We start from the raw sequence: 25,634 nt of genomic DNA on the forward strand, positions 1-25,634 counted from the left end.
AGGGCATGGGGAGGGTGTCTAACAAGAGCCCAGGTTGTACCTTCCCATGTATGTTACCACGACTTGTAATTTTTGTACAAGCCTTTGAGCTGCTAGATAGATGGGTGTCTCCTAAGAATAAAGAGCCTCTGCCCGGTGCTCGGGAACTGGCTTTCGTGGGGACACACGTGGGCCTAATAATTGCACAGGTAGAAATGCAGGGGAAGCGAGAGCTTCTCCCCAAGCAGCCAGCAGACCCCAAGAGACAGTGAGGCAGGTGAGTTAGGGTCAGCCATTCAGCCTGCTTGTGTATGCCAGGATCTGCGAGGGTGCAGGGTTGGCGCAAAGGAGGCTTCCAGGTAGCAGAGTCGGGGTCACACACACGTACACACACAAGGCCTCACGTCCTGCGAGAGGCAGATTTGGGGCGCCCTCCCTTGCTCCGGGCAGCCCAGGGCCGCGGGGCGCAGGCCTGCTCCAGGCGAGGGCCTGAGCGCACAGCTCCTCGCAGCGCGGAGGGCGGCGCGAGGGAGGGAGAGAGGGAAGGGAAAGGCGAGCGTGAGCTGCCTCAAATGCTTGGAATAATTCCGCTTCCGTTTGGAAAGCCGCAGCCTCAGTCCCGCCGCGCCCGCCGCGTCCGCCCAGCTCCAGCTCCAGCTCCGCGTCCGACCGGCCCGGGCTGCCCGCTCCCCGCCATGGCCACCTCTCCGCAGAAGTCGCCCTCCGCCCCCAAATCCCCCACTCCCAAGTCGCCCCCGTCCCGGAAGAAAGATGACTCCTTCTTGGGGAAACTCGGGGGGACGCTGGCCCGGAGGAAGAAAGCCAAGGAGGGTGAGTGCGCCGGGCCTGGCGCGCGGCGGGGAGCGGGGCCGGCCGAGGGGCTGGGGCGCGGGCGGGCGCGCGCCGCGGGTGCCGGGCGCGCGGGGGCGCGTGCGCACGCGTCTTGGGAATGCGGTGCGGGGACCGTCCCCGCGGGGGTTCGCCGCCGGGGCTGCTGTCAGGCCCGGGCGGCGGGGCCGGCGCTCCCGCGAGGCCCCCATTGGGTCGCTGATGGCGCCGCGTGGCCAGAGGGCCGGGGCCGCGGCGGCCGCCTGTAGGCCCTGGGCCCGCCTTCTCCGTGCCCGCAGGCTGGCATTCCCGGAGTTTCTGCGGCAACTTTTCTGGGCTCCGTCTCAGTCTCACTGTTTGCATTCGTTGGTCTTTGAAATCAGGCCTTTTCCTAGACCTGCTGGACTCCTGATTGTGGTGTTTGGGTCTTTTGTGCGGCTGCAGGGCCCAGTAGGCCCTATTAACTGGAAGATCGCAGATGTTTGTTGAATGAATGAGTGACTGAGCTGGCCCTGCTGGAGTTCCAGCAGTAGGAAGTGATAAACTCTTGCCGAAGATGAGACACGCTTAGCATCATGCGCTGTGACCCTTCTGGGTATCAGCTGTTGCGGACTTGCAAAAAAAAATTTCTCACGAGGGTGAATTGAGGTTATCCTATTTTTTTTTTTTTTTTTTTTTTTGCAGGGACAGATTATACATGTAAATATTTTGTCCCATAGGCAGATTTTGTTTCCTGGTTTTTGGTTTGAAAAATGAGGTGACAGTTCTGAAAAAGCACTAGTGATACATGTGTAGGTACAGATTGCTTGGGAAAAATGTTTTTCATAAGCGGTTCAGTGGTTTGGGAACAACTCTTTTGAATGCTGTGATGCTGAGATGTAAACTAAGTTTTATGTTCTTGATTTATCTTCGAGTGTAACAAGAATTTCAATGTTGAGAATGACCAGACTTGACAGGCCTAGACGTCTGTTCTCTATATTGAAGTGAGAAGAGGCCAAACACATCCCCAAACATGGTTTTCTCCAATTTGGTTATTTCTAAAGCATTGTCTGAAAAGTGTGTAGTTGGTAGTAAATCATGAAGTCCTGGCTTGGAAAGTCCATTTCTAGACTTCCCTGTCAGCTGTTCCCTACAGTATTCCTGATATGGGCCTCTGCACATCTCAAAACTTCTGAAGCTCATGACTTATTAGGAGAGCTCACCTGCCCCTTTGCCAGCTCTTTAGAAAACTTTACTGACTGTGGAAGTACAGAGTTGGTCTCTCTGTTGACCAGCCTTTTCACAGATGAGTGACATTAACCTTTTCCCAGTGAAGTAGCCTCTTCCTGGAGTTGTCTCCTTTATCCACTCAAACATACTCTTCTACCTGCTGATCCTCATAGAAATGACTGGATCTTCAGTGTCAGAGAAAACAGCACTGCAGAAAACAGCAGGTGAACTTGGCATTTTGAAAATAACTTAGTGAAGAGACAATTTATGGGGGTGTGGGTAGGGCGAAGGGAAACCCAGAAGGGAATACTGAGGCACGTAGGGACTAGCAACAGACAGGAACTGTAACTGTAGAGGATGCGGCCACTGTCAGAAATGTGGAGCTGAAACAGACTGTAGCACCAGAGACTGCATGCGCTCTCTCTGCCCATCTCTTGCTTGTGCTTCTCATCGACTGGACTCAGGGCGAAGTCGCCAGGCTAGGGGGATCTGGGTGCTGCAATATATAGGGGTCTGCATCCTTAGGGCACAAGCAGTACAGAGACTAGGTCATTATGGCCAGTGGGGAGAAGTGGAGAATAACGAACAGAGCGTAATAACAGTCCATTTTAGCCAAACCAGGTTAGAACAGGGCTATGCTGCCTTTGTTCAAACATAGACCTCATGTTTTATTAATGCAACTGAAGCTGCTTTTCCTTTGTGTGCCAGCTTCATCACACTGTCATCTCTCATTGAGCCTACTATCAGCTTACTCAAAGACACTTTATGTTTGTTGCCTCGAATACACCCCTTCTCTATCTCAGATTTACTCAATTGGGTTTTTCAAACCAAGTATGGGATCATATTTTTATCCTTGCTAGACTTAATTGTTCAGTCCTGATTCTGTCACTCAGTCTGTTAACTACAGGGGATGTAAAAGGGTGAAGGAAGAACACGTGCTGCTTCTAAGGGAGTTGCCCTCATCAGCTCCAGCTGCGTGTGGTGGCTGCAGAAGCCCAGAGAAAGAAGATAGAGGCTTGGTCTGAGATGACCTGTTCTTGGTGAGCTGCTGTGTCTTGGGGATGCAGGCTTCACCTGTCAGGGGCCCACTGCCCATCACTTCACTAACAAGGGTAGGTCTTGCTCTGGATCCTGCATAAACTTGCAGCTCTGTGCTTTGCAGAAACTCCTTTTACTTTCCCGCTAGTGTTCTAGACCCTCCCATTCTTTTTGATTCCTCAGGATCACGGATGTTGGTCTGTCCACAACTCCTCTCAGTGCTTCAGTGTAAAATTCTGATGACAAAGCTTCCCATCCATTCATTCATTACCTCCTGTCCTTCTGCAGGGCACGAAGATTGGAAAGGCACAATGCATGTTAGGGTATTTAGATTGATGATTTTGTGTAAAAATGTCTTTCTAACAATACTTATTGCATACATCATAGAATCAATCTAAGTTTCATAGAAACACACTAATCATCACACCTGTGTTTTCATAAGAAAAAGAAGCATTAGAGAGGCAAGAGAGGATAGAGGTTGACAGTATGCTTTTAAGGACTAGACACATTTGGGTTTGATTTCAGGTTTGGCCCCTTATTACTGTTGTGATGTAGGACAAGTTTCCTCATCCTTCAACGTCTCTGGTTTTTCATTGGTAAAATGGGAATAAAAACTACTTCCTTACAAGGAAGGTTGGGCAGCGTAAAGGACATAAAGTATTCGATACACTTGGCACAAATAATGGTAGCTATGAACATTTGCAGCTTCATTTTAAATCGTCTTTAAAATTTGAAAGAACCTTTTCATTATGGACTGCAGAAGATTCTACAGGTTCTGTAAAGAGCCTAAAATCTTATAATTTCACGGAGACCCACTTGACCCTTTTGGAAATGAGGGGTCTTTGTTAGTTAGATGCACTTACTTCCAATACTTCATCATTTGAAAGTATTTGGGCTCATTCTCATATGTGAGAGGTAAGTGACTTATTTTTCTATGTGGATCACTTTCATGCTTCTAGTCCTCATGCACACAGTACACACCCTCCCTGAGGTTCTGAGACTAGCCTGCCGGAGCCTGCTTGCCAAAGAGCCACTTTCCATCCTTGTCCCTTGAGATCTGTCCTCACACCTGCCCATTCCAGGGCCACCATCTTGAATTGTCCTTGGAAGTCACCCCAGACTAGGTCAGCAGCAGTGGTCATCCCTATCATTTACCCCTTTAAGTTACTACACTTCACAGTTTCAATTTTGTCCAGGTCTAAAGTGTCCAATGAGGGCTTTCACATAATAATTCTGACAGTAGTACTAATCCTTTTCCCCTTGGTTTTCATTGGCTGTCCAGGGTGGATGGGGAAATCTCCAACACCGCACTGCTGAGCAGTCCTTTCTTCCTTATCAACTGGTATTCCCATTTTCCAAAGGGTTTCCTTTAAAACTTCATCACACAAGCTCTTCCCCGGCCTTGAGATAAAACATTGCAGCAGACCTCTCCTGTCTCTCCCACTGCTCCCTTTAGCAGTGTAGTTCAATTAATTCACCTGTTCTGCTCCCTGTTCTCTCTGGTGAATCTTCTCACCCCCTGCACCTGTGGCCTACACCCAAGTTCTACACACACACACACACACACCCCTCCCCCCATCCAGCACATGTTGCCCAGCTGTTCAAATGCTGAGTGTTCCTCTTTGGTATGATTTGATTATTTTTTGGGTATAGGAGTGCTCAACAAAAATTCCATAGAAATTAATGTAGTAACATCCCCAGACCTAAAAAAAAATTAGCCCACAAGATCATGTCAATTAGGCGCATCCTACTTTCCAGCAGCAGGGAAAACCTGTACCAAGCATGAGCTTGTTCAGATTCTCTTCATTCCTACCCACATCCACGCCTTTCCTCTTAGCTCCTTTTCTGTCCACTTGCCAAGGAGGTCCCTTCTATCCTTTCCTCAGAAATCTATTCATTTCTGCCTCCTCTCAGACTTGGCATCGCCATCTATCCTTTCTCCATACCCCTAGTCTTTTTCATACTGCTCTGTCCTTCTAATAGTTTGTGAACATGCTTGAGTCTTTTCCATTTGCAAAAAATTTGATGCTGGTTTCCTCTTAATTTACTCACCAGAGGTCTTCACAGAATTGTCTTATCTCCTAGTCATCTAATTCACTATACCCATTCATTTGTTGAGTGCCTATAAAGCACCAGACATTATACTAGGTGCTAGGGATATGGCAGGGGAGAAAAACAGACACAAGTCCCTGCCTTCCTAGAACTTACATTCTAATAGGGGAGACATTCTTTTTTTCTTTTTTTTTTTTAAAGATTTATTTATACAAGAACCCGGGTACAGGCCAGAGGCACAGGAGGGTGAGAGGATTCACCAGAGACAGAGCGGGGAGCAGAACAGGCAGACTGACGAAATACACTGCTGAGGGGAGCAGCAGGTGAGACAGGAGAGGTCTGCCGCTCCATGTGGGACCCTCTGCGGCCGGCCAGGATCGAACCGGCACTGTAGAGGCTGCGGACAGCTTCACAGCACAGTGCTCTACCACCTGCGCCATCAGGAGAGGCCCAGGGGAGACATTCTTAACAAAAATTATTGGTAAATTATGTCTGTTTTGTTAGAGTAGTGTTATAGAGTGAAGTGAAGCAGGAAACAGAGTTTTGTAAGATGAGGATGGTTGGCAACTACAAGATTGCTGGTGAAAACCTCACTGAGAAGGGTACATCTGAGGGAAGACCTGAAGGAAGAGAGGGAGGCAGCCATATGTATACCCTAAAGAAGAACAAGGCAGGCTGAGAGAAATGGGAAATTCAGAGTCCCCGGAGCCACAGTGAGCCAGCAAGAAGGTTACTTGCTGGAGCAGAGGGTGAGCACAATTGTGGAAGTTAGTAAGGTCCCAGGGTAATTAGAGTTTGGGCAGGTTGCATAGGGCACTGGAGGCCATTGTCAGATGAGTTTTCACTGAGATGGAACTGTTTGAAGGGTTTTGCAAAGAGAAATACAGGTTTCTCCAGTTATCCAGGTTTCACCCCATTGGTATGATCTGGTAGGTTATTTTTATGGTCTGAAATGTTCAATATTTTCCCATATAAATTAATGGTAATAGCATTCCAAGGCCTCCCAAATAATTGACCAAACCATACCAAATAGGAACAATCACCTTTTGGATAGTGCGGGAAACCTGTAATTTGTTTTAACAGGATCACTCTGGTGATATTAAAGGACTGAGGGGCAGGGTGGAAACAAGGAGATGAGTTAATGATCCAGGTGAGACGAGGTGGTGCTCTGGAGCTGAGTGGTAGCAGTAGAGGGATTGAGCATTGACTTCTGGATATAGTTTGAGGATAGCGCAGACAGGACTTACAGAAGAATTAGATGGGCAATGAGAGTAGAATTAAGATGACTTCAAGGTTTGGGGATTGAACTGAGAAGATGTTAACTGAGATGTGGAATTCTGCAGGAAGAGCTGGTCTGGGGGGAAAGTATAGGAGTTGAGTTTTGGACCTGTTCAGTTAGAGGTGGACTTCTTAGTGCTGATGTTGGACTTGGACTTCTTAGTGGTGATGTTGAGTTCACAGTTGGTTCTAGGGGAGGGTGTGGGAGGCATTGGCCTGTGTTTATATTTGAAGCCATGAAACTGACTGGCATCATCAAGGCAAGGAGCATGGATAGATGCAGAGGAGGCCCAAGGGCTAAACCCAGCAGTCTTCCAACTTTAGACATGAGGAGCTGAGGAGAGAGCAGGGCGAGAAAGCAGAAGGAGTGAACAATGTGCTAGGAGGAAAGCTGGCAGAGTGGAGTCACAGGAGTACACTGGAGAATCCATTCTGTCTCCACTGGCTGAGGTTTCCAAAACCTACTGTTTCCTCTCCAATCCTATTCCACATGGGCTCTTGGTAACTTTTGATGTATTCTACTTTCTCTATCCCCTAAAATTACCTCTTCCCTTGACCTGTCCACACTAAATTTGTTTCCAGTTCTTACATCTCTTTTTTAGACTCCTTGTCTGTTTAAATTTCAGTAACATTTCCTGGGATTCTGACTCCCCTGCTTTGCCTGTTCATGGCTTCAAAGACCATTTGCCCACTGATGATTCTCAAGCCCATATCTCCAACTCAGAACTTCAATCAGGTCCTGGATGTGTCATAGGATCTTCAAACTCAGGAAGCCCGCAATGGAATCATTCTGCTGGAATCAAATCTGCTTCCATTCTTCCACCAATGCCACCAGCTGCCTAAGGCTGAGATTGCCTAAGGTTGCAGTCGTCCTGTTCCAGGGCTCAGCAACTTTTTCTTTAAGGGCCAGATAGTAGATATTTAAGACTAGGCTGCCCTTGAGGCCTTTACTCAGCTCTGCTTGCCCCGGAAGATAGTTGAATTGAAGGTGTGTCTGTGTTCCAATAAGACTTTATTCTGAACTCTGAAATTTGAATTTCACGCAATTGTCATGTATCACAAATATTCTTCCTTTGCTCCTTTTCAGTCATTTGAAAATGTGAAAACCATTCTTAGCGCTTGGGTTGTACAAAAATAGATGGTGGGCTGGATATGGCTATTGCTCCCAGCTCCATTTCTTCTCTAACATCCCATTATTTCTTATGAAGTCCTGCAGATTCTACCTTCTAAATATTGTTACTTTAATTCAGGCCTCATAAGTGCCCTGCCATCTTTGAGATTGTATATTTTTTAAATTTTCAGTATTTTCTACCTAAAATGCTACAGTATGACACCTTTCTAGTCTCCTTATTTTTGGCCTTTTTTGTGTTCAGTCCACCCTATCCTACCATTCTTTTTTGTTTGTTTTAAAAAAGATAACATAGGGCCTCCCTGGTGGCGCAGCGGTTGAGCGCTGGGTTGCGAAGCTGCCTGCACCCTCTGCAGCCGGTTCGATCCCTGGCTGCTCCCCGGCCACCGGAGGAGGGTCCCACATGGCGCGCAGACCTCTCCTGCCGCCCGCTGCTCCCCTCAGCAGTGTACTTTGGTCCTTCTGCCTGCTCTGCTCCCCGCTCTGGCTCTGGTGAATTCTCTCACCCTCCCGCGCTTCTGACTGTACCCAGTGCATGTATAAACCAAACAAACAAATAATAAAATAAATAAATAAGACATGCCTCTAGAAAATTAAAAAAAAAAAAAGCTTTAAAAAATAAAAAATAAAAAAGATAACATTGCCACAAGACAAAACTTTTCATCATGGCATTCAAGCCACTCATAGCTGGTGGTTAGGCTACCTTTTTGGTCTAGTCTACTTTCTTTCTCTTTCAAGAAACCACACCGAAACATGCTTCATTCCTTAAGCACATCATATTCTTTCACATGTTTTAACCTTTGTGCATGTTATTCTGTATGTCAGAAACCAACTTCTTCCCTTTCTACAACAAACACCTTTTTCAGTTGTTAAGACCCAACACAGAATATCCCTTTCTGCGTGACTTCCCCAAGAGGAGTGAGTGCTTCCTTCTTTGTGGTGCCATCACTGCCCCTGTCCCTACCTCTGTTGTAGCACGTTGCATTGCCACCATTCATGGGTGTGCAGGACACACGGACGTGAGCCCTCGTGCCTGACATGATACTTAACATATAATGTTGGAATTTCTGTGGAATGAACTTCCCCATATTTGCCTTGGTGAACATAGCCCACCGCTAACTGGTTGTGTAACATTAGACAAATCTCTTTCCCCTTACCATTTCTAACATCAGGGGATTAGGCTAAATAACCTCCTAGAGCCCTGGCAGCTCCTGTATTCTGTGATTTCTGAGCTCTCATTTCACCAGGCTTCTTTCAAATTCAGTTTTATTGTCTGTGTAGGGTGGTCTGGGAATGACATCATCACAAAGACCTCTTTCTTTCCTCTACTAATGAAGGCACCTCTGTGTCGGGAGGAAGAGATAGAAACCAGGATAAGTGGGCCCTGGCCCAAGGACACCTCCATATTAGGAATCAGTCTCCTTGTCTCATGGAATATCTCTATTTGGTTAACAAGCACAGTTCATAATTATGTTTTAGCCATTAGTACAGAAGAGATGAAATTCTCATGTAAACATTTGTGAGCATCTAAAATCTCTGCTCACTGTCATGGAAAAAGAACACATTGGAGGAAAGCTAAAAAATTCAGTAATAAAATACTTTTTGAAATACTTTGAAAGATAAAAATGCATTTAAAAAAGAGCTAAGCATCCTGTGGAGTTTTCAGTATGTTCTGCAGACTATCATCAGTAGGACATCCCAACGAGGGCCTTGCTGAGGACCAGCACGCCCAGGTTAGAGAGACCACCGCATCCCTTCCCTTCCCGCCTCCTGTCATCCCCAGGTGGGCTGGACTTTGTTCTGCTCACAGTTGTATCCCTGGTACCTGGCATAGCACTAAACAGCTGCTCTGCAGAATAGTTGTTAACTATCTGCCAGAATCATCACTGGCGTCTCATTCCCCCTGAGGGAGTGCCCATGTTATTTCAAACTCTGCTTTAGCCTGGGTGAGTCTTCTCATGCCCTGATCATATCCAGACCTCAGCTTCTGGCCCTATGTGCATACCTGTGTGTGCCCACGTGTGTATGCATGTGTTTGTGTATGTGAAGACAATATCACTTAGCCCCATTAGTTGACAAACACACCAAGGCACCCAAGACCAGAAGTTTGGGTCCTAGAATCTGTGGGCACTTTCTGTGCAGTGGCTGCGTCGAGCCCACACAAAGGTCACTGGTCCCAGGTGGTGACAAGACCAAGTATAGAGGCCAGGGTTTTTTGTTCTCATCCAAAAAAGCCTGCTTTGCATTTAATCATGTTGGGTACTTAAATGAAAAAAAAGTCGGAGGTGAAAGAACCTGTTGCAAAGTTTGGGGGGAGACAAACAATGTGCAGGCCAAAATTCTAGAAGACATTCAGAATTCCCTTTAATTCCCTGAAGTTTGCCCCACACCCCATTCCCTGCCTATCCCTTCTTGCCCATCTCAGCTTCATTTTCACACTGAATGCGGAGCTCAAGAAACCTGAAAACTAGCCCAAGGCAGGGCTGCTGCTCAGCAAGACTGCTCCATCATGACAATTCTGCCTGCCAAGAAAAAGAATCTTCTAACAGGAGAGGGAGGCTCGATGCTGTACCTTTGCTGAACTTGGCCTCCCACCTGTTCATTTAACTGCTCCATTTCAGGCCTGGGGCAGATGTTTGCCTGGTGGCTGTCACTGTAGGAACCTCCACAAATCTCGTTCTTCTAGCATTCACTCAGTGATGATGCTGTTTGGCTGCAACATATCAACTTGCCAAAACCTTAGTAACCAACTCTCTCACTAGTGTCATCGTTGTCCCTTCCAACCATTCTTAGGGAAATACTAAGCCAGGGGTGGTAACAGTGAATCTAATCAGTTTCAGTAGAAATTTTCTTAAGTACTGTATCCTCTTTTGGTGGAAAGAATAATAAATCAATTTGCAGCTGATAGTTTTCAATAAAAGGTTTTTCTCTGTTATAAAATTGACCTATACTTATGGGATTTATGGGAAAATGGAAAAAAAACATTCGTGCAGTTTCAACTCCCAAAGGCAATCATTTAGAATTTTGGCTTTTCCTTTCTACTTCATCACATGTATTTTTTTTTCATTTTTACAATTGTGAGTATGCCATGTGTATTATACACATAAATGTTCTCTATTTTTCAATTATTTTAATGAAAGACTGCGTAGGTTTCTTATCTCAAACAATGTGTTGTACCGCACCCATCATCAAATGTCCAGTCACCATCCATCGCCAACCAGTTGACTCCCTGTACCTGTTCCATGTCCCCACCTCCTCCCCCTCTGGTCACCATCATTATGTTATCAGAATCTAAGTGTTTGCTTTCGTTTTTGCTTTGTTAGTTTATATTACACAAGGGCATGGAATCATGCCTCCCTCTGACTTATTTTTGCTTAGCATATAATCCCTTCAAGGTCCATTCATATTGTTGCACATGGTAAGATTGCATCTTTTTTATAGCTGAATAGTATTCCTGTGTGTGTGTGTGTGTGTGTGTGTGTGTGTGTGTGTATGTGTATGTATGTGTGGCAGTCACACATTCTTTATTCATTCATCCACTAATGGTGATAGGCATTGGATTGTTTTCATATCTTGGCTGTTGTAAACAGTACTTCAGAGAACATAGGAGTTCATGTATCTTCTTAAGTTGGTGTTTTCTTGTTCTTCAGCTAAATACCTATCATATGCTAGTTCTATTGTATTTTTAATTTTTTGTGAAACTTCCATACTATCTTTCATAGTGGCTATGCCAATTTACATTCCCACAGCAGTGCATGAGGATTCCTTTTTCACCACATCCACACTAGCACTTATTGTCTTGACTTTCTGATAATAGCCATTGAATCTGGTATGAGGTGAAATTTCATTGTAGTTTTAATTCTCATTTCCTAATGATAAACCACATAGAATATCTTTTTATAAGTCTGTTGGCCATCTGAATGCCTTTGGTGACTCTTCTGCTAGTTTATTTGCACATAGAAAGCAACAGATTTTTTTGGTTATTAATTTTGTATCCTGTCACGTTACTGGTTTATTATTTTTCATTTCTTATAATGAAAATATTTTCCATGTTCTTGCAAATTTTATTAAATATACTTTTTATAGGGGCATAAAATATCCCATTAAGTGAATGACCCCAATGTTTACTTGACCATTTCTTTGGGCCTCTTTTTTCTTTTTCTTCTAGAAATAAAGCTGTCTAAATCTTTTTCTCTGTATTTAGAATAATTTCCTTTGGATGGAACCTCAGAAATACAATTACAGGCTCAAAGGGTAGTAATTGGTTTGCTCAACACCAATAGTTTATAATTGATAACCACAGAATATGATTGCTTTGGGTCTGGGTGGTCTCCCTGGTAAGCTGTTTGAAAGTAAAATGAACATTGTCAGACTGAAAATTTCTCTTTGCTCTTGGCTAGCAGGATAGGTCATGTAGCGGGTAGGGTGGTGTGGGGTGGGGGCAAAGATGGGAGGGAAGAGCACATTTCCAGCCTGACCAGCAGTGTGTTCAAAGTAAGCTCTAGTACAGGCAGGTCTTAATCTGAACAATCTCTTATGGCCATCCTTTCATCCATCTTTGATCTGGTATATCATCCTAGTGCCTCCTCTTCTAACAACAGCCACAGTGGGCTGCCTTCTGCCAGAGCCTAGGGAGTCCGAGTCAGCACCCTGTGTCCCACTCTGCGTCATTACCACTCTGGGTACATGTGGGACGCAGTGGAGGTTTGGTCAAGAAATCTGCCATTCCCTTATCACTTCCTGCCAACTTCCCAGCATCTGAATTCTTGAACTTGCATGTGAATAGGTTAAATGCTATAGCAAACATATTTGGATTCACAGGGTTGAGGAACTTTTAGGAGACAGAGTGCTTCAAGCTGGCTCTTAAAGCCAGAGGAAAACCTCTCAGCTCCTAGCACCACCAGGCTGACAAGCGAAGGGACAGGACTTGGGAGCCTTCTTAGTTTCAGTTGGAATTTGACTGTGGGCTGGGCCTACGCCCCAGGGGCTGAGTTTCCTCAACTTACATTAGTTGTTAGTAATCAGGTGTCTCATTTCATCTTCTAAAGATGGATCTGAGCCAGTTGGAACATGTAATGATCACACCCAGCACCCCAGGGAGTATTTCTGGGGAGTCACTCATGGAGGCAGACGCCCTCCCTGGGTGTGATGTGTTGAGGGCATTTATTTCGTGGTTGAATCATACCCCTGGTCCTTCACTCATTCCTCTATCTCTATTAAAATACAGAGACAGCTCCCTCTTTTAAACTGTGAAAAATACAACCTGACATTGATATTCATCATGAAAATGCAGCAGATCTCCTGGGGATGATGATGTTGGACTATGAAGGGGCAAGACGGCTGGGCTGTTTCTGCTTCCTCACTGCCATAAACCCAGGCAACAGAGCTCCCCAGTGCATCAGGGGGCTCAGTGGAGCAGGCTCTACACTTGTTCTTTTTTTTTTTTTTTTTAAAGATTTATGTATGCACACAAGAACTGGGGTACAGGTTAGAGATTTGGGGGGAGGTGAGAGGATTCACCAGAGACAGAATGGGGAACAGAACAGGCAGATTGAGTGAAATACGCTGCTGAGGGGAGCAGCGGTTGAGACAGGAGAGATCTACTGTGCCATGTGGGTAGCTCCCTGGCTGGGGATTGAACTCATGCTGCAGAGGCTGTGGATAACTTCACAGTGCTGTGCTTAACCCCTTGCCCCACCAGGGAGGCCCCTCTACACTACACTTGTTCTTTCCAGGATGCATTCTTCAGTAGCATAATTAATCTGCCAGTCACAATATTACATTGAATTTTCAATTTAAAACAATCACTCCTAAGCACTTTTTCTCTTGACCAACTTGGCTTTGACTGTGGGGCATGCTGGGAGCCCTCGGTGGAAAGGGGAAATGAGAGAGTTCAGGAAGTGGGGGATGTCTGTTATCCCAATGACCAAGTTTAGGGGGCAGGCCACTCACTCCAGGTCAGTTGAGGTGGGCGCTGAGGCCGCAGGGTACAAAGATTTAGTCAGTGAAACTCACCCAAATTCAGGTAGGGCCTCTCTGCTTCAGGGTTCTAGGGACTGTAACTGGTAGAAATTAGCAGGCAAGTCAGGATTCTAACTGGGTAGGTGAGGGACAGGGGCAGGATACAGTCTACATGTGGACTCAGCCTCACTGTCCCAATAGAGCAAAAGCTGTCAATACTCACAGAGGAAGCCTGGGGCTTGCCTCACTCACCACACCCCCAACACTCTGGGCTTGGAAATAAACTTTCCTCTCTGTGGGGAGGGATTTTCCTATTTGCCATAAGGCTGAGCTATCCCTGGCTCCTAGCCCTGGTGGGGTAGACCTGCAGATGACAGGTAGTTAATGACATCTGGGGGAAGTAGGAGCAGCAAGAACTCACAGTTTTGATGCTATTTGGAAAACAGAGGAGGGTAACAATTCCATTTTTGAAGCAATTCAGGATACAGGCAAGTCCAAAACAGCCCCTTGCAAGGAGTATCTACTGCCTCTGGGCTGAGGGTGACAAGCATGGCCTCTCTGGGTGGGCTTAGCAGCTCCCCCAGCATACACCCAGATGCCTGGAGAGCAGAATGATCCCTCCACCTGCATTTCCTCCCTGCCTGTCATTACTGTAAATTACAAGGCTTTCATGATGATTATGGGAAGACAGATTGATCTGTTCCTTCTGATTGTCTCTATGCTGAGCTTGGCTGGGGTGATGGGCACCCAGATTTCACACCTTGTAATGGCCCTGCCAGGGATGGATGTTAGCACAATTGGGACCTGACACTTTAGTTAATCTGAGACATTGTGTCTTGTAGATCAAAGTTCAGAATTGCTTAAATTGGTGTTGGAGTAGGTGGGAAACAAGAGTCCAGGACCATGAATTGGATAGGTAGCAATTGTCATTCAAATTGTAAGACCTGAATGTCAACCTTTCAAATGATATAACATCAATTTAAGTAATGTGGGTTCAAGGAATGTGGGTTCTCGGGTAACCCAGCCCTTTCAGTACTATTTATCTTAAGTAGTGTCATTTGTGGTCTTGTCCTTATGTGTAGGGACAAAAGGCACCAGAACGACCAACCCTGATCTATCTTTGGGGTCAGACAGTTGGTATCAGTTTTCATGGGAGCACCAATGACATTTGTATCTCCTACCTGGGTGTGCTGGTAATTCCCCAAGCTACACTTCCAGCCATGACCTCTTACCTGTGCTCCCGTGTGTCATGATACTGCCACTTGCACATAGAGAGGAACTGGGTTTTAACAGTGTGTAGTTCCCAAAGGCTTTTGATGAGGTGGGAATGTGCTCTGATTTCAAATGGCACCAAGTCCAGAGGAGAGTGTTCTGAGCCATAGGGAGGAATGGGCATTTTTAAGTATATATGAATATATATTGCAACTTGATTGAGATACAATTCACCCATTTAAATGGTATAATTCATTCGTGTTTAATATAGTCACAGTTGTGCAACTTTTGACACAATCTGTTTTAGAACATTTCATTAACCCCAAAAGAAACCCTGTGTTCATTAGCAATCAAACCTCCTTCACCCTCATCCCCTTCTTTTACCCCCAAGTAACCAATGATATATATTCTATCTCTCTAGATTTGATTTTTCTGGACATTTCATATAAATAGGATCATTCAACATGTGGTCTTTTATAACTGACTTTTTTCACTGTATCAGTACATCATTTTATGATTGTAAAATAGTCTGTCTCATGGCTAGAATGCATTCCCTTTATCCATTCACCAGTTGATGGACATTTGGATTGTTTATACTTACTGGTGCTAATGAAGTATGTGCCCATGACTTTTCATGTACAAGTTTTTGTATGGATATATGTTTTCATTTCCCTTTGTTAAAAAGCAAGATGTGGCATTGCTGGGTCATTTTGAAAAACTGCCAGACTGTTCCAAAACCTTTTCAAAGGCTGCATGGCTTCACATTCCCACTAGCAGTGTAAGAGGGCTGCAGTTTCTCCATCTCCTCACCAACACTTACTATTTTCTGGTGGTTTTTTTTTTTAATTATAGCCATCATAGTGGGTCCGAAGTATATCTTGTTGGCATTTCCCTGACGGTTAATGATGTTGCGCATCTTTTCATGTGTCTTTCAGCCATTTGTAGATCTTTTTGGGAATTGTTTTTCTAAGTTTCATAGAGTGCACATCTCCATTTTGAGCATTAAGAGTGATTTGGCTGCTAACCTAATAAGGTACCTATCGAGGAAGTCTCATCTGCATACATGCTCCATCTTGTATTGATTTCATCTTGCAGAATGACTGTATTTGTGAAATATTTCCTGTTAAGCAAAGTATCAAAATCCTATTATACCACTAGCTTTCAATCTTCAATTGGAAATTATTTGGCTGGAATAAAATATGAACCCAAAGTTTTAACAAAGAAAAAAATCATGCGAGAGGAATACCAGAAATGATTTAAAATTTTTGATGGTATACCATTGCATTTCAAATACTGCTACTATTACTAACAAAAGTACATCAGGAGCAAGCACTTATATGGTGATGTTATGGGCTAGACAATGTAGGAGATGCTTTGCGTTATCACAGATGTTTGCTCATTTGACCTTCCTAACAACCCCTTGAAATAGATATTATTAGCATCATTGCCCTTTACATATGAAGTGAAGCCTAGAGAAGCCAGGTAATTTGCTCAAAGTCAAAGCTAGTATACCAGTTAAGGTAACCTTGGCTGCTATAACAAATAAGCCTCAAATATTCTAAAGCTCAACATAATAAAAGTTTATTTCCAGCTAATAGCAGAACCTAGCTGCATCCTGATTGCCTTCCACATGGTCATTCAGGGATCCAGCGCTTCTATCTATTGGTTTTATCTATCCAGTGCTTCTATCTTCCTCCAATTTCTGCGAGTCCTTACCAGTCATCCTTTGGGTAAGAAAGGGAGGAAGACTGTAGTGGGAAGTTTTTATGGTTCAGGAGTACTCAAGAGGCATATCACTTTTGTCCACTTATCACTGGCCCAGACTTAGTTTTGTGGCCACACTCAAGAAACAAAGTTTAGTTGTCTGCCCAGAGGAAAAGAAAATGAATTTTGGCAAATTCATGCATTATTTTCCCATTGCTAGCAAGTGGAAGATATGGGATTTGAATCCAGGGCAGTCTGGCTCCAGTAACTTGCTCTTAACCAGCACATATTACCACTTCATTGCCATCAGTGGATCCAAATACGAGAAAAATGTGAAGCGTTGCACATGTTTTACCTCAGTTTTCTTCCCCCATGTAGCTGTATTTGGCTGCTGGATGCAGTGCCTTGGACTTCTGTCAAAATACTATCAGAAAAGAATAACAAGAACTAATATTGTTTGCCCTGTACCTGGCACTTCTATGCACTTTCCATGCTCCATTTCACTTAATCCTCACAATGACCACATGAGATACAGAATTATCATTATTATCATTTTCCAGGTGAGGAAGCTACAGGTTAGAGCTAAGATGGTTGACTCAGGCCATATAAGTAAGAGGTATCTCTGGGCTCAGAATGCCCTCACAGGAAACCAAGTACTAGGTGGTAGTTGAGGGGAAGAAGAGAGAAGAAGATGAGCAAACCAAAGCCACCAAAGAGATATTTCAAAACCCAGGCAAAGCTTGTGGGAATCCTGTGACTATATTAAAAACCAATGAATTACACCATTTAAATGGGTGAATGATATCTCAATAAAGTTGCAATATATAAATATGTATACTAATATATAATTTAAAATGCCCACTGCTCTCGTCAAACAAATCAGCATCTACAAGTCACTTATGAGACTATCCAGAAAATGTCAAACACTCACTGGATATTTGATGATAACATTCAGGTTTCATTGTTCACTTATAGGGTAAGGAGAATGGTGGTGTGGTTTTGAGAAAAAAGAAAAAAGTGCTTATCTTCTCAAGATACGTACTGAAATGGGTGTGGCCAACAGGACAGAATGTCCAGGGTTTGCATCACATGATGCAGTGTGGGGTGGAGGTGGAGAGGGGACAGAGGTGTCCCACGTGCCCATGCTTGTGGAGTGATGCCGATGAATGCTGTGTCCTGGGCACAGGTACCTTGAGGTTAAGTTTGAAGTTTTCCATGATAATTATAATTTAAAAAGAAGACTTTAATGAATGGAATCCCTATACCCCCTCCCCCACCACATGGTAAGCAAAGTAAGAGGGGTGGTTTCCAAACACAGAATATCTGCTGTGAACAGTGGAGCAGCCTGGCCTCTTTTGTGAAGCAGGTCCTTGGGGCTTCCGGGAGCCACTGCGGGTTTTTAATTCTGACTCCGAGATACTCCTGCAGGCAGCCCTTAGTGCCTGGAGAATTGGGCTTCTGAAGGTTAGCCCGGGGTGTCTCTAAAAAGCAGAAGCACAGATTTCCTGGGTGAGAGGACAACAGGCCAAAGTTGGGGCTCTGCCCTGGCCCGATGGCCCAACACAGGCTGGTGGCACAGCCTGTGCCCAGTTTCTGGTTGAAGATGCAGCGCTGCCCTGGGCCTCAGCTGCACTTTAATTAAACAGGGAAATCCATCAAAGGCTCTGCCTCCTTGGCCAGCCAGTTCTGAGTCCCAGGTGAAGCCGCCTCTCGGCTGGCTATCCGCCAGGAGAAAGGTGGGCCACAGGCCCTCCCAAGTCCTTGCCTAAAATCAACAGCCAGCATTCAGCAGCCCGGCTTTGGACCCAATGCAAATTAAGCCTGGCATTTGGAAATGGTATTAAATGTCTTAAATCAATATTCTAGAGGCAGGATCAGAACAATTAAAACCCTTATTTCCACCTCAGATTGTTGGGAGTATATGAATATAAGTTTTGCAGTTCACTTTTAAAACTCAGTCGGCTGAGAAAATCAGGGTGGGCTTGGCGATGCTCTGAGCATAGTTTATTGCAGCCTCTGATCTAGTCCCGTTTTTACATGGAAACAACAGGTCTGACACCTAGAGATTTTACTATGTCCCTGTAGTGACCCCCCCTGGGTCCTGTGATCTCTATTTTTGCAGATGAGGAAACAGAGGCTCAGAGAGGTCAGCCCATGGACTCTTAGCTACTGAGTGGTTGAGCAGGAGTTTGAATCCATTTCTTCATCCTAAAGTCCAGTGCTTCCCCCCACCCAACACAATAATTTCTATTTTTCACTTACCAATAATAGAATTTAACAATAATGAATAAGTGGTAACAATAGTAACTTTCATAGTTTACAGCGTCTCTGATCTTAAAAGATATTGGCAGTTTTTTATTCATTGAGAGGCAACCTGGTCAGGGGTCTCTGGGTTGGGCCCCCCCAGACTGCCTGCTGTCCTCTCCCTCACTGCTCCTCGAGCAGCCAGGCACAAGGGCATCACTCCCACTGAGCCCCAGATTTCTCATCTGCAAGTTGGGATGTTACTCGTACTCACTTCATGGAGCTGTCAGGAAAATCAAAGCAATTGGAATTTACAAAGGATTTAAGTAGGGCCCGAACATGAAAAAATGTTCAAATTCTCTTGTTAAGAAACCACAAAATCATAACCTCACATCAGTGAGAATGACCTGTATCAGTAAGACTGGAACAATATGTGTTGGTGAAGTTTCTTCAAAAAAGAACTTTTTGTCACTGTTGGTGAGAATGTAAATTGGTGCAGCCTCTATGGGAAATTTATGGTGATTCCTAAAAATTGAAAATAGAAATACCACAGGATCTGGCATTATCACTCCTAGATATCAATATTTACTCAAAATATATGAAAGTACTAATTCGAAAAGATATATGTACCCTGTGTACAAAGCAGCGATTATTCACAATAGCTAAGACATGGAAACAACACAAATGCCTCTGGACAGAAGACTGAGTAAAGGAGATATGGGGGATATATATATACTCAATAGAATACTGAGCTATTATAAATGTGGAGAACATGTGTGAGATAGATCTCTATATATTCAGTGAAATACTAAGCTGTTTTAAAAAATGAAATCTTGTCTTTCGTGACAACTTGGATGGAAGTTGAAGTGATTATGCTAAGTAACATAAGTCAAATGAAAGACAATTATAGGATAATTTCTCTTATATGTGGAAAAAACAGCTAAAGCAAATCCTCTAACAAATCACAGCACAAATAACCCTTAGACTCTGAAAAATAAAGTGGTTACTAGAGGAGGAGCATAAGGATGCCTGGGAAGGGATGCTATGGAGTGTCAGTTTTCATGGTAAGGGAGGTGAGGATTAGACTCACATAGAGGTGACAATGCACCCCCAAAATGCATATAGTTCTGTAAATCAATAACATTTTATTAAATAAAATAGTCTGACCCTCAGTGGCCATACCATGAACTTGAGCCCTGACAGCTACTGTCAAAGCCATAGAGAAAGAGTCATGGCTTTGCCTTCATGGGAGACACTGCTTATGATTCTCCGGTTGATAGTATCTCTTCTATTTTTATTAGACTAGCTGAAAATCATTGGTTTAAAAAAAAAATTCATGGAGACCAGAAATATAAACTGAAAAGTAAGGACCCCCTTCTACTTTCCCATTCTGAGGCTTTAAAGATTGTAGTGTAGGCTATTTATAACAATAGTGTATAATGACATAATGACAGTATAGGGTCGGAATGTTCTGTTGGAATGCCATTATAATGCTCAGCAGTTTCTATTTTTCTACTTAATTTGTCTGAAGTATCTTATCTTTCATATTAACTATCTTGAGCATTTAAAAGTGAGGGCTTACCTCATTTTAAAAACAACTTTGTGCATTGTGTGAATGTGCCAGATGTAGCTAACCAATTCCCTGTCAGTGAGCATTTGTTTTTTGGTAAGATTTTCCTGCTCCAAACAATGCTGCATTAAACTTGCTTGCAAACAAGACATGCTGTACCTTGTTTACCTGTGCAATACATTCTTGGAGGTGGAATTTGTAAGTCAAAATTTTGTCCAGTTTGAGTTGGGTTGGATATTACCAAATTGCTTTCCAAAAAAGGAAGACAATCATCTACCCAATTTAAAAAATTTTATTTCTGGTTAAAAATTAGGGTTGAAAAGCGAGGGTAGAAATGGAAAGTTAGACTGAGCCCTATTTTATTGGAAATGCCTTTCCTTGGTCACAAATTTTTAGACATGAAATGGTCAGACTTCTGTCCTCAGTGTTTAGTGCAGAGTGTTCTGAACTTCAAGGCAAAAATGTGTGCTCTTAGCTGTCTTCTCTACTCCCAGGCCTCCTGCCTCTCTTTTCTGAGGGCAGGACTGTTGTTTCTGCCCTTTAACTTTCAAGTAAACATTTACAGATTTCACACTCTTTGAAACAGATGCTCTTCCGTGCACAGGACCTAGGTTTCTCACAGCAGAGAATCAGAGAAGAGTGTCTCAGGCCATGCGGATGTCTAAGCCAGCATCTTGCTGAATGTCCCACAGCCCAGTGTAGGCCTCCCTGTCTTCCTGGAATTCCTCCAGTTCTGGAAACAGCTGGGTGCTTCCTGTGTCCTTCCTTCTGCCTCCAGTTCCTTTGGGAGGGGGAGATGAGACTTGTTAACAGACTCACTTCCTTTTAGGGATGACTGTTCCACCAGCCCCCGCCACCAGAAGCAGAAAACCTAGTGACTAAGATAAATGGTTCCCAGCGCTCCAGCAAGGAGGGGAGCAGAATGACTCACGAGCCCATACATCCTTCGGTTACATTCCAAGAGCTGCTTCTTTGGGACTTAGTTCACTCCCTGAGAGCAACACCCTGACCAGGCTGGGGAGAAAGGCCAGTGACTATTTGCTGGCCTGGATGAGGGGACAGTCTGAAAACAAGTCTTGAATTTTTCTTTCTGCTGTGTCTTTTGACGAGGTGGATGACCCTGGCTCTGCCTGGGAACAGGAAACAGTGCATTTGAGCTCTCATGAGGCTCCTGGTCTAGCCTCTAGGGACCCATGTCCTGTGCCTTGCCCAGAAACCTTGGAAACAGACGTAATAACCTGCTGATTCTAGTGAAAATACTTCATTTTTTTGAACCTTAGTTCTCCCATCTGCAAAATGGGGGTGAAAAACGCTTAGTACCAGCTTCCAGGCCTGTTAATAATTTGCTGCTTCATGTCAAGTGCTCATCACAGACTCTAGCATACTAATCTGACTTGTATTGTTGCTATATCTTTCGCTCCTCTTAACCCATTTTGCAAATAAAAAAATCAGAAATTACGGACTTTCACTCTGGCCCATGACTTATGATAATAATATGAACATTTAAGAGAGATCTTACTGTGTTTCTAAACTTTATGAATCTTTTGTCATTTAAACCTGCCAAATCCTGTAAGTAGCCGTACAAAAGGTTCTATTCTTCTCCTTTTATGCAAGAATAATCCCAGCAGAGAGAGATTGAACCACCCACCCATAATTAGAAAATGGTAGAACCTGGATTCAAACCTAGTTGGTGGACTCTGGAAATCTGTTTTCCTCACCACTTTCAACCTGTCTCTCTTCTTTTCTATACAATTCTCTAGAAAAGTTTTCCAAAGATATAGCTGTTGAGTGATACTTCTCTCTTTTTATTTACACACACACACACACACACACAATGTGTCTTTTTTTATATCGCAATCTAGCCTTATTAAAAAAAAAATTGGAAAATAGTCAGGGAAGATAAAAGTATTATCTACAGTACTATCACCTAAACTAGTGACCTAGAACAGTGGCCAGTTCTTTTTTTATTTCCAATCTTTTGTGGACTATGATGTCCTACTGTGTCTAGACTACCATGTGACCAGTGTAATGTGTAGCTGTCCACCAGAGTTTGACAGCATTCAAGCAGGCCTGAACTCTGCTCAACTAGACAATTCTATAGGGTGTGCATGTGGATGTAGCAGTGCTATCAAAATGCTAAAAGTGTCAAGTGCATACTGTAAAACTATTTTCTTACCTTATCCTGGTGGATAAATGCACAGGCTGGTGCTGGTCTGTGCATTGCACTCTAAGTAGTACTGCCCCAGACATGCTCTGTTTATATTTTGACATACTTATTTCCAATATTATTCTTTTTGTTGTTTATCTTTAGTCTCTACATGTTTCTTTTTTTCTCACTCCAATTCCATTACATTGTTACTGTACACAATTCTTGGGTATAATCTTTAATGAATATAAGAGTGATATTCCATCTGGAAGGTGTTACTTAGATTTCCAGCCTAATGCCTTAATGGTGGAGCCTAAATAGGTTCCCAGTTATTTGCCATGATAAAAATACAAAGGCAAGCAGTTTAAGTATAAATATTTTTCCATCTTTTAATATGAGTTCCATGGAGTAGATTTCCTAGAATGAAATTACAGGTCCAAACAATACATATACAGCCTTTTAAATGTCTTGATGGATATTACCCACTTATTTTCTAATATACATGCTCCAATATATGCTTCTAATAGTAGTCAGTGAGAGGACCTGTTTAACTATGTCTTTCCCAGGCCTCCCTGGTGGCGCAGCGGTTGAGCGCTGGGTTGCAAAGCTGCCGCAGCCTCTGCAGCTCCGGTTCGATCCCTGGCTGCTCCCCGGCCACCAGAGGAGGGTCCCACATGGTGCGCAGACTTCTCCTGCCGCCCGCTGCTCCCCTCAGCAGTGTACTTCGGTCCTTCTGCCTGCTCTGCTCCCCGCTCAGGCTCTGGTGAATTCTCTTACCCTCCCGAGCTTCTGACTGTACCCAGTGCTTGTATAAATAGATAAATAAAGAAATCTTAAAAAACAACAACAACAAAAAAAAAAAAACCTGTCTTTCCCACATTCATTATTTAATTAATGGGAGCAACCTTGTTTTTATTTGAATTTCTTTGACATTAGTGAAGTTGCATATTTTCCACTACATTGCCATTTATATTTTCTCATTTGCTTTATACTTAGTTGGTCACTGGAATAAAATTTTAATACTTTGCACATATTTCAAACTATATCAGATTGTAAGCCAAATAAATCCACTTAAACTCTATCGATATATAGCATCTTTGTTATCTAAATTCTTCCCCTTTTCTCTGCTGCGGGAGGTGTGGGGGATACTTTTTATATGACTTCATGGTCCTCATCTTAAGAAAAATCATATGATTCATACCAAATACTATGCATCAAAAACATAACAAGTGTGTGAGACTGCTATGGCCTGAATGTTTATATCTCCCCCTCCCCCGCCAAAAAAAATTCATGTTGAAATCTAGGACCTTTGGGAGGTAATTTGGGGGAGATCAGTGACTTTATAAGAGAGGCTTCAGAGAGATTCCTTGCCCTTTCCGCCCATGAAGTTGCAGTGAGGGTGCTGGCGATGACCAGGAAGCAGGCCCTCAGCAGACAAAATTGTGCTGGCCACTTCACTTTCCAGCTTTTAGAACTTTAAGAAATGAGTTTCTCCTGTCGATCATGCAATCAAACTATGGTGTTTTGTGAGTAACCCAAATAGGGACCTTGAACATTTCTAAAGATTTTTGATTGTTTTTTCTCTTTCCCTCTTTTTTCCTCTCTCTCTCTCTCTCGTGTGTCACTGGGGTCTAACTTATATTTTTTAAACTACTGAATCATTGGCATTTGTGACATATTTTTGTGAATTACAAAGAAGACTAAGAAGACTTTTTTAAATCTAGATGATTTTAGGATATTTTGCCATTTCTGTACTGTGTGCCTTATTAACAGTGTGGGTAAAGTAAGGCCTGAGGAGTTGACAAGGGCAGTTTGAGCTGGAGTCCAGCACTAAATGTAGACATATGGTTCCTTTACAGGGATTTGTTGTGGACTTGCTTACACTTCAGTAACATTAGAGGAGGTGTTTATTAGAAAGACAATGATTTCTTAAGAGTATAATGATTTGAAAGGGTACTTAAGTCCACCCTTTCAAAGCATGGTGATGGAGAGAGCAGAGGTATTGAAACTAGGGTGCTCCAGTGCTGATCAGTTCTCATCTTTAAAAGCCTTGGGTCCCCTCCTTGGGTTGGTTGTTAATTTTAAGCAACACAAAAGACCCTCATTGGAACCTATATTCACTTGATAGGCAAGTAGTTAGAGCTAGTTAAAATATGTTAAGTCAACTTAGAATAAAAGTTATCTAATTTTATATTTAGGAAAGCTGTTAATTAGCATCTACCAACAAAACCAAGTACACTATTTTCAAATTAGTTTGGGGAAAGCTGGCTAAAGGAACTTCTTTTCTTGCCATCAAAGCTTAATATACTCTCTGAATTTCCAAAGCCAGGGGCAACATGAGACATGGTATACAGCTTCTCCAAAACCTTTTTAGCCTATATGATCCTGCCTTTTTTTCAAGAAATACCTACTAACTTATTGCAAAAATGCTGTGTAGTCCCCCACATTCAATGGGAAATGCTGGAACCAGCCCAGCGTGTGCCATGTTGGTGTTTACATTGATCACGAATCTTTAGAAAGTGGGGTCATTGTACTGAAGTCTAGAATCATCTAGAAAATGGGAACCATAGCCCCCATTTTATAATGGTTGGTTCTTGAAATAGATTTATTTACAAAGCAACACTTCTTTCTGTGCAGTGGCGCACCAGTAACCATTGGGGAGCAATCACAGTGGGAAACAGTGATTACAGGTCAGTCTGATAACACTAAATGTGTTTCTTCCTCTTAATAAAAGAAACCATCATGACAGCCTGAAAGTGAAGACATTTCAGGTCATTTAGGTCAGAGGGGCAGACCGCATGGTAGTTAAGGAGAGTAGGAAAGCCTGCATGAAATTCAGACTTTGCCACCTAATTGGTTGTGTGCTTTGGGCAGTTAGTCAACACATCAAAATTTGCAAGTCCCCCAGCTATAGAATGAGGAAAATAACTTCACCACTAAGGTTGACGTAGGAATTAAAAATGCATGTAAAATGCTCAGAACCTCATGTATCTGGTGAGGTCCTGGTGGGAAACGGTTGGCACATTCTCCTGGGTGATTGAAGAGAGTAATGAGGAGACCTTTACAGAGGTTGTGGGTAGGGTTGAAGGAAACCAGGGGTGGAATTGCACCCTAGGGCTGATAACCGCAAGAACAATTACAAAGACCTTTAGGGGGTGGGGTATTGGCCTACAGCTGGGATGAAAGTTGTAGCTTTAAGAGAAGAATAAAACAGTCACTGCCAACTCATGGCCTGGCAGGGAGTGAGCCAGAGTAAACATCCTGACCTCATCCATTGGCCAAAC

General features: G+C 43.5%; 1 protein-coding gene across 1 annotated transcript in view; it reads left to right on the forward strand.

Moving 5' to 3' along the window:
- Positions 1-588: 588 nt before the first annotated feature.
- Positions 589-25,634, forward strand: part of PARVA (parvin alpha) — a gene marked incomplete at its 3' end in the record, with an annotated part of 149,033 nt that continues 123,987 nt past the window's right edge. The window contains exon 1 of the mRNA XM_084254500.1: positions 589-810. Coding sequence (XP_084110626.1) covers positions 675-810 — 136 coding nt within the window. The 5' untranslated portion in view covers positions 589-674. The remainder of the gene's footprint in view (positions 811-25,634) is intronic.

Source organism: Talpa europaea (genome assembly GCF_964194135.1).
Source record: "Talpa europaea genome assembly, chromosome: 1".
Classification (NCBI taxonomy): domain Eukaryota; kingdom Metazoa; phylum Chordata; class Mammalia; order Eulipotyphla; family Talpidae; genus Talpa; species Talpa europaea.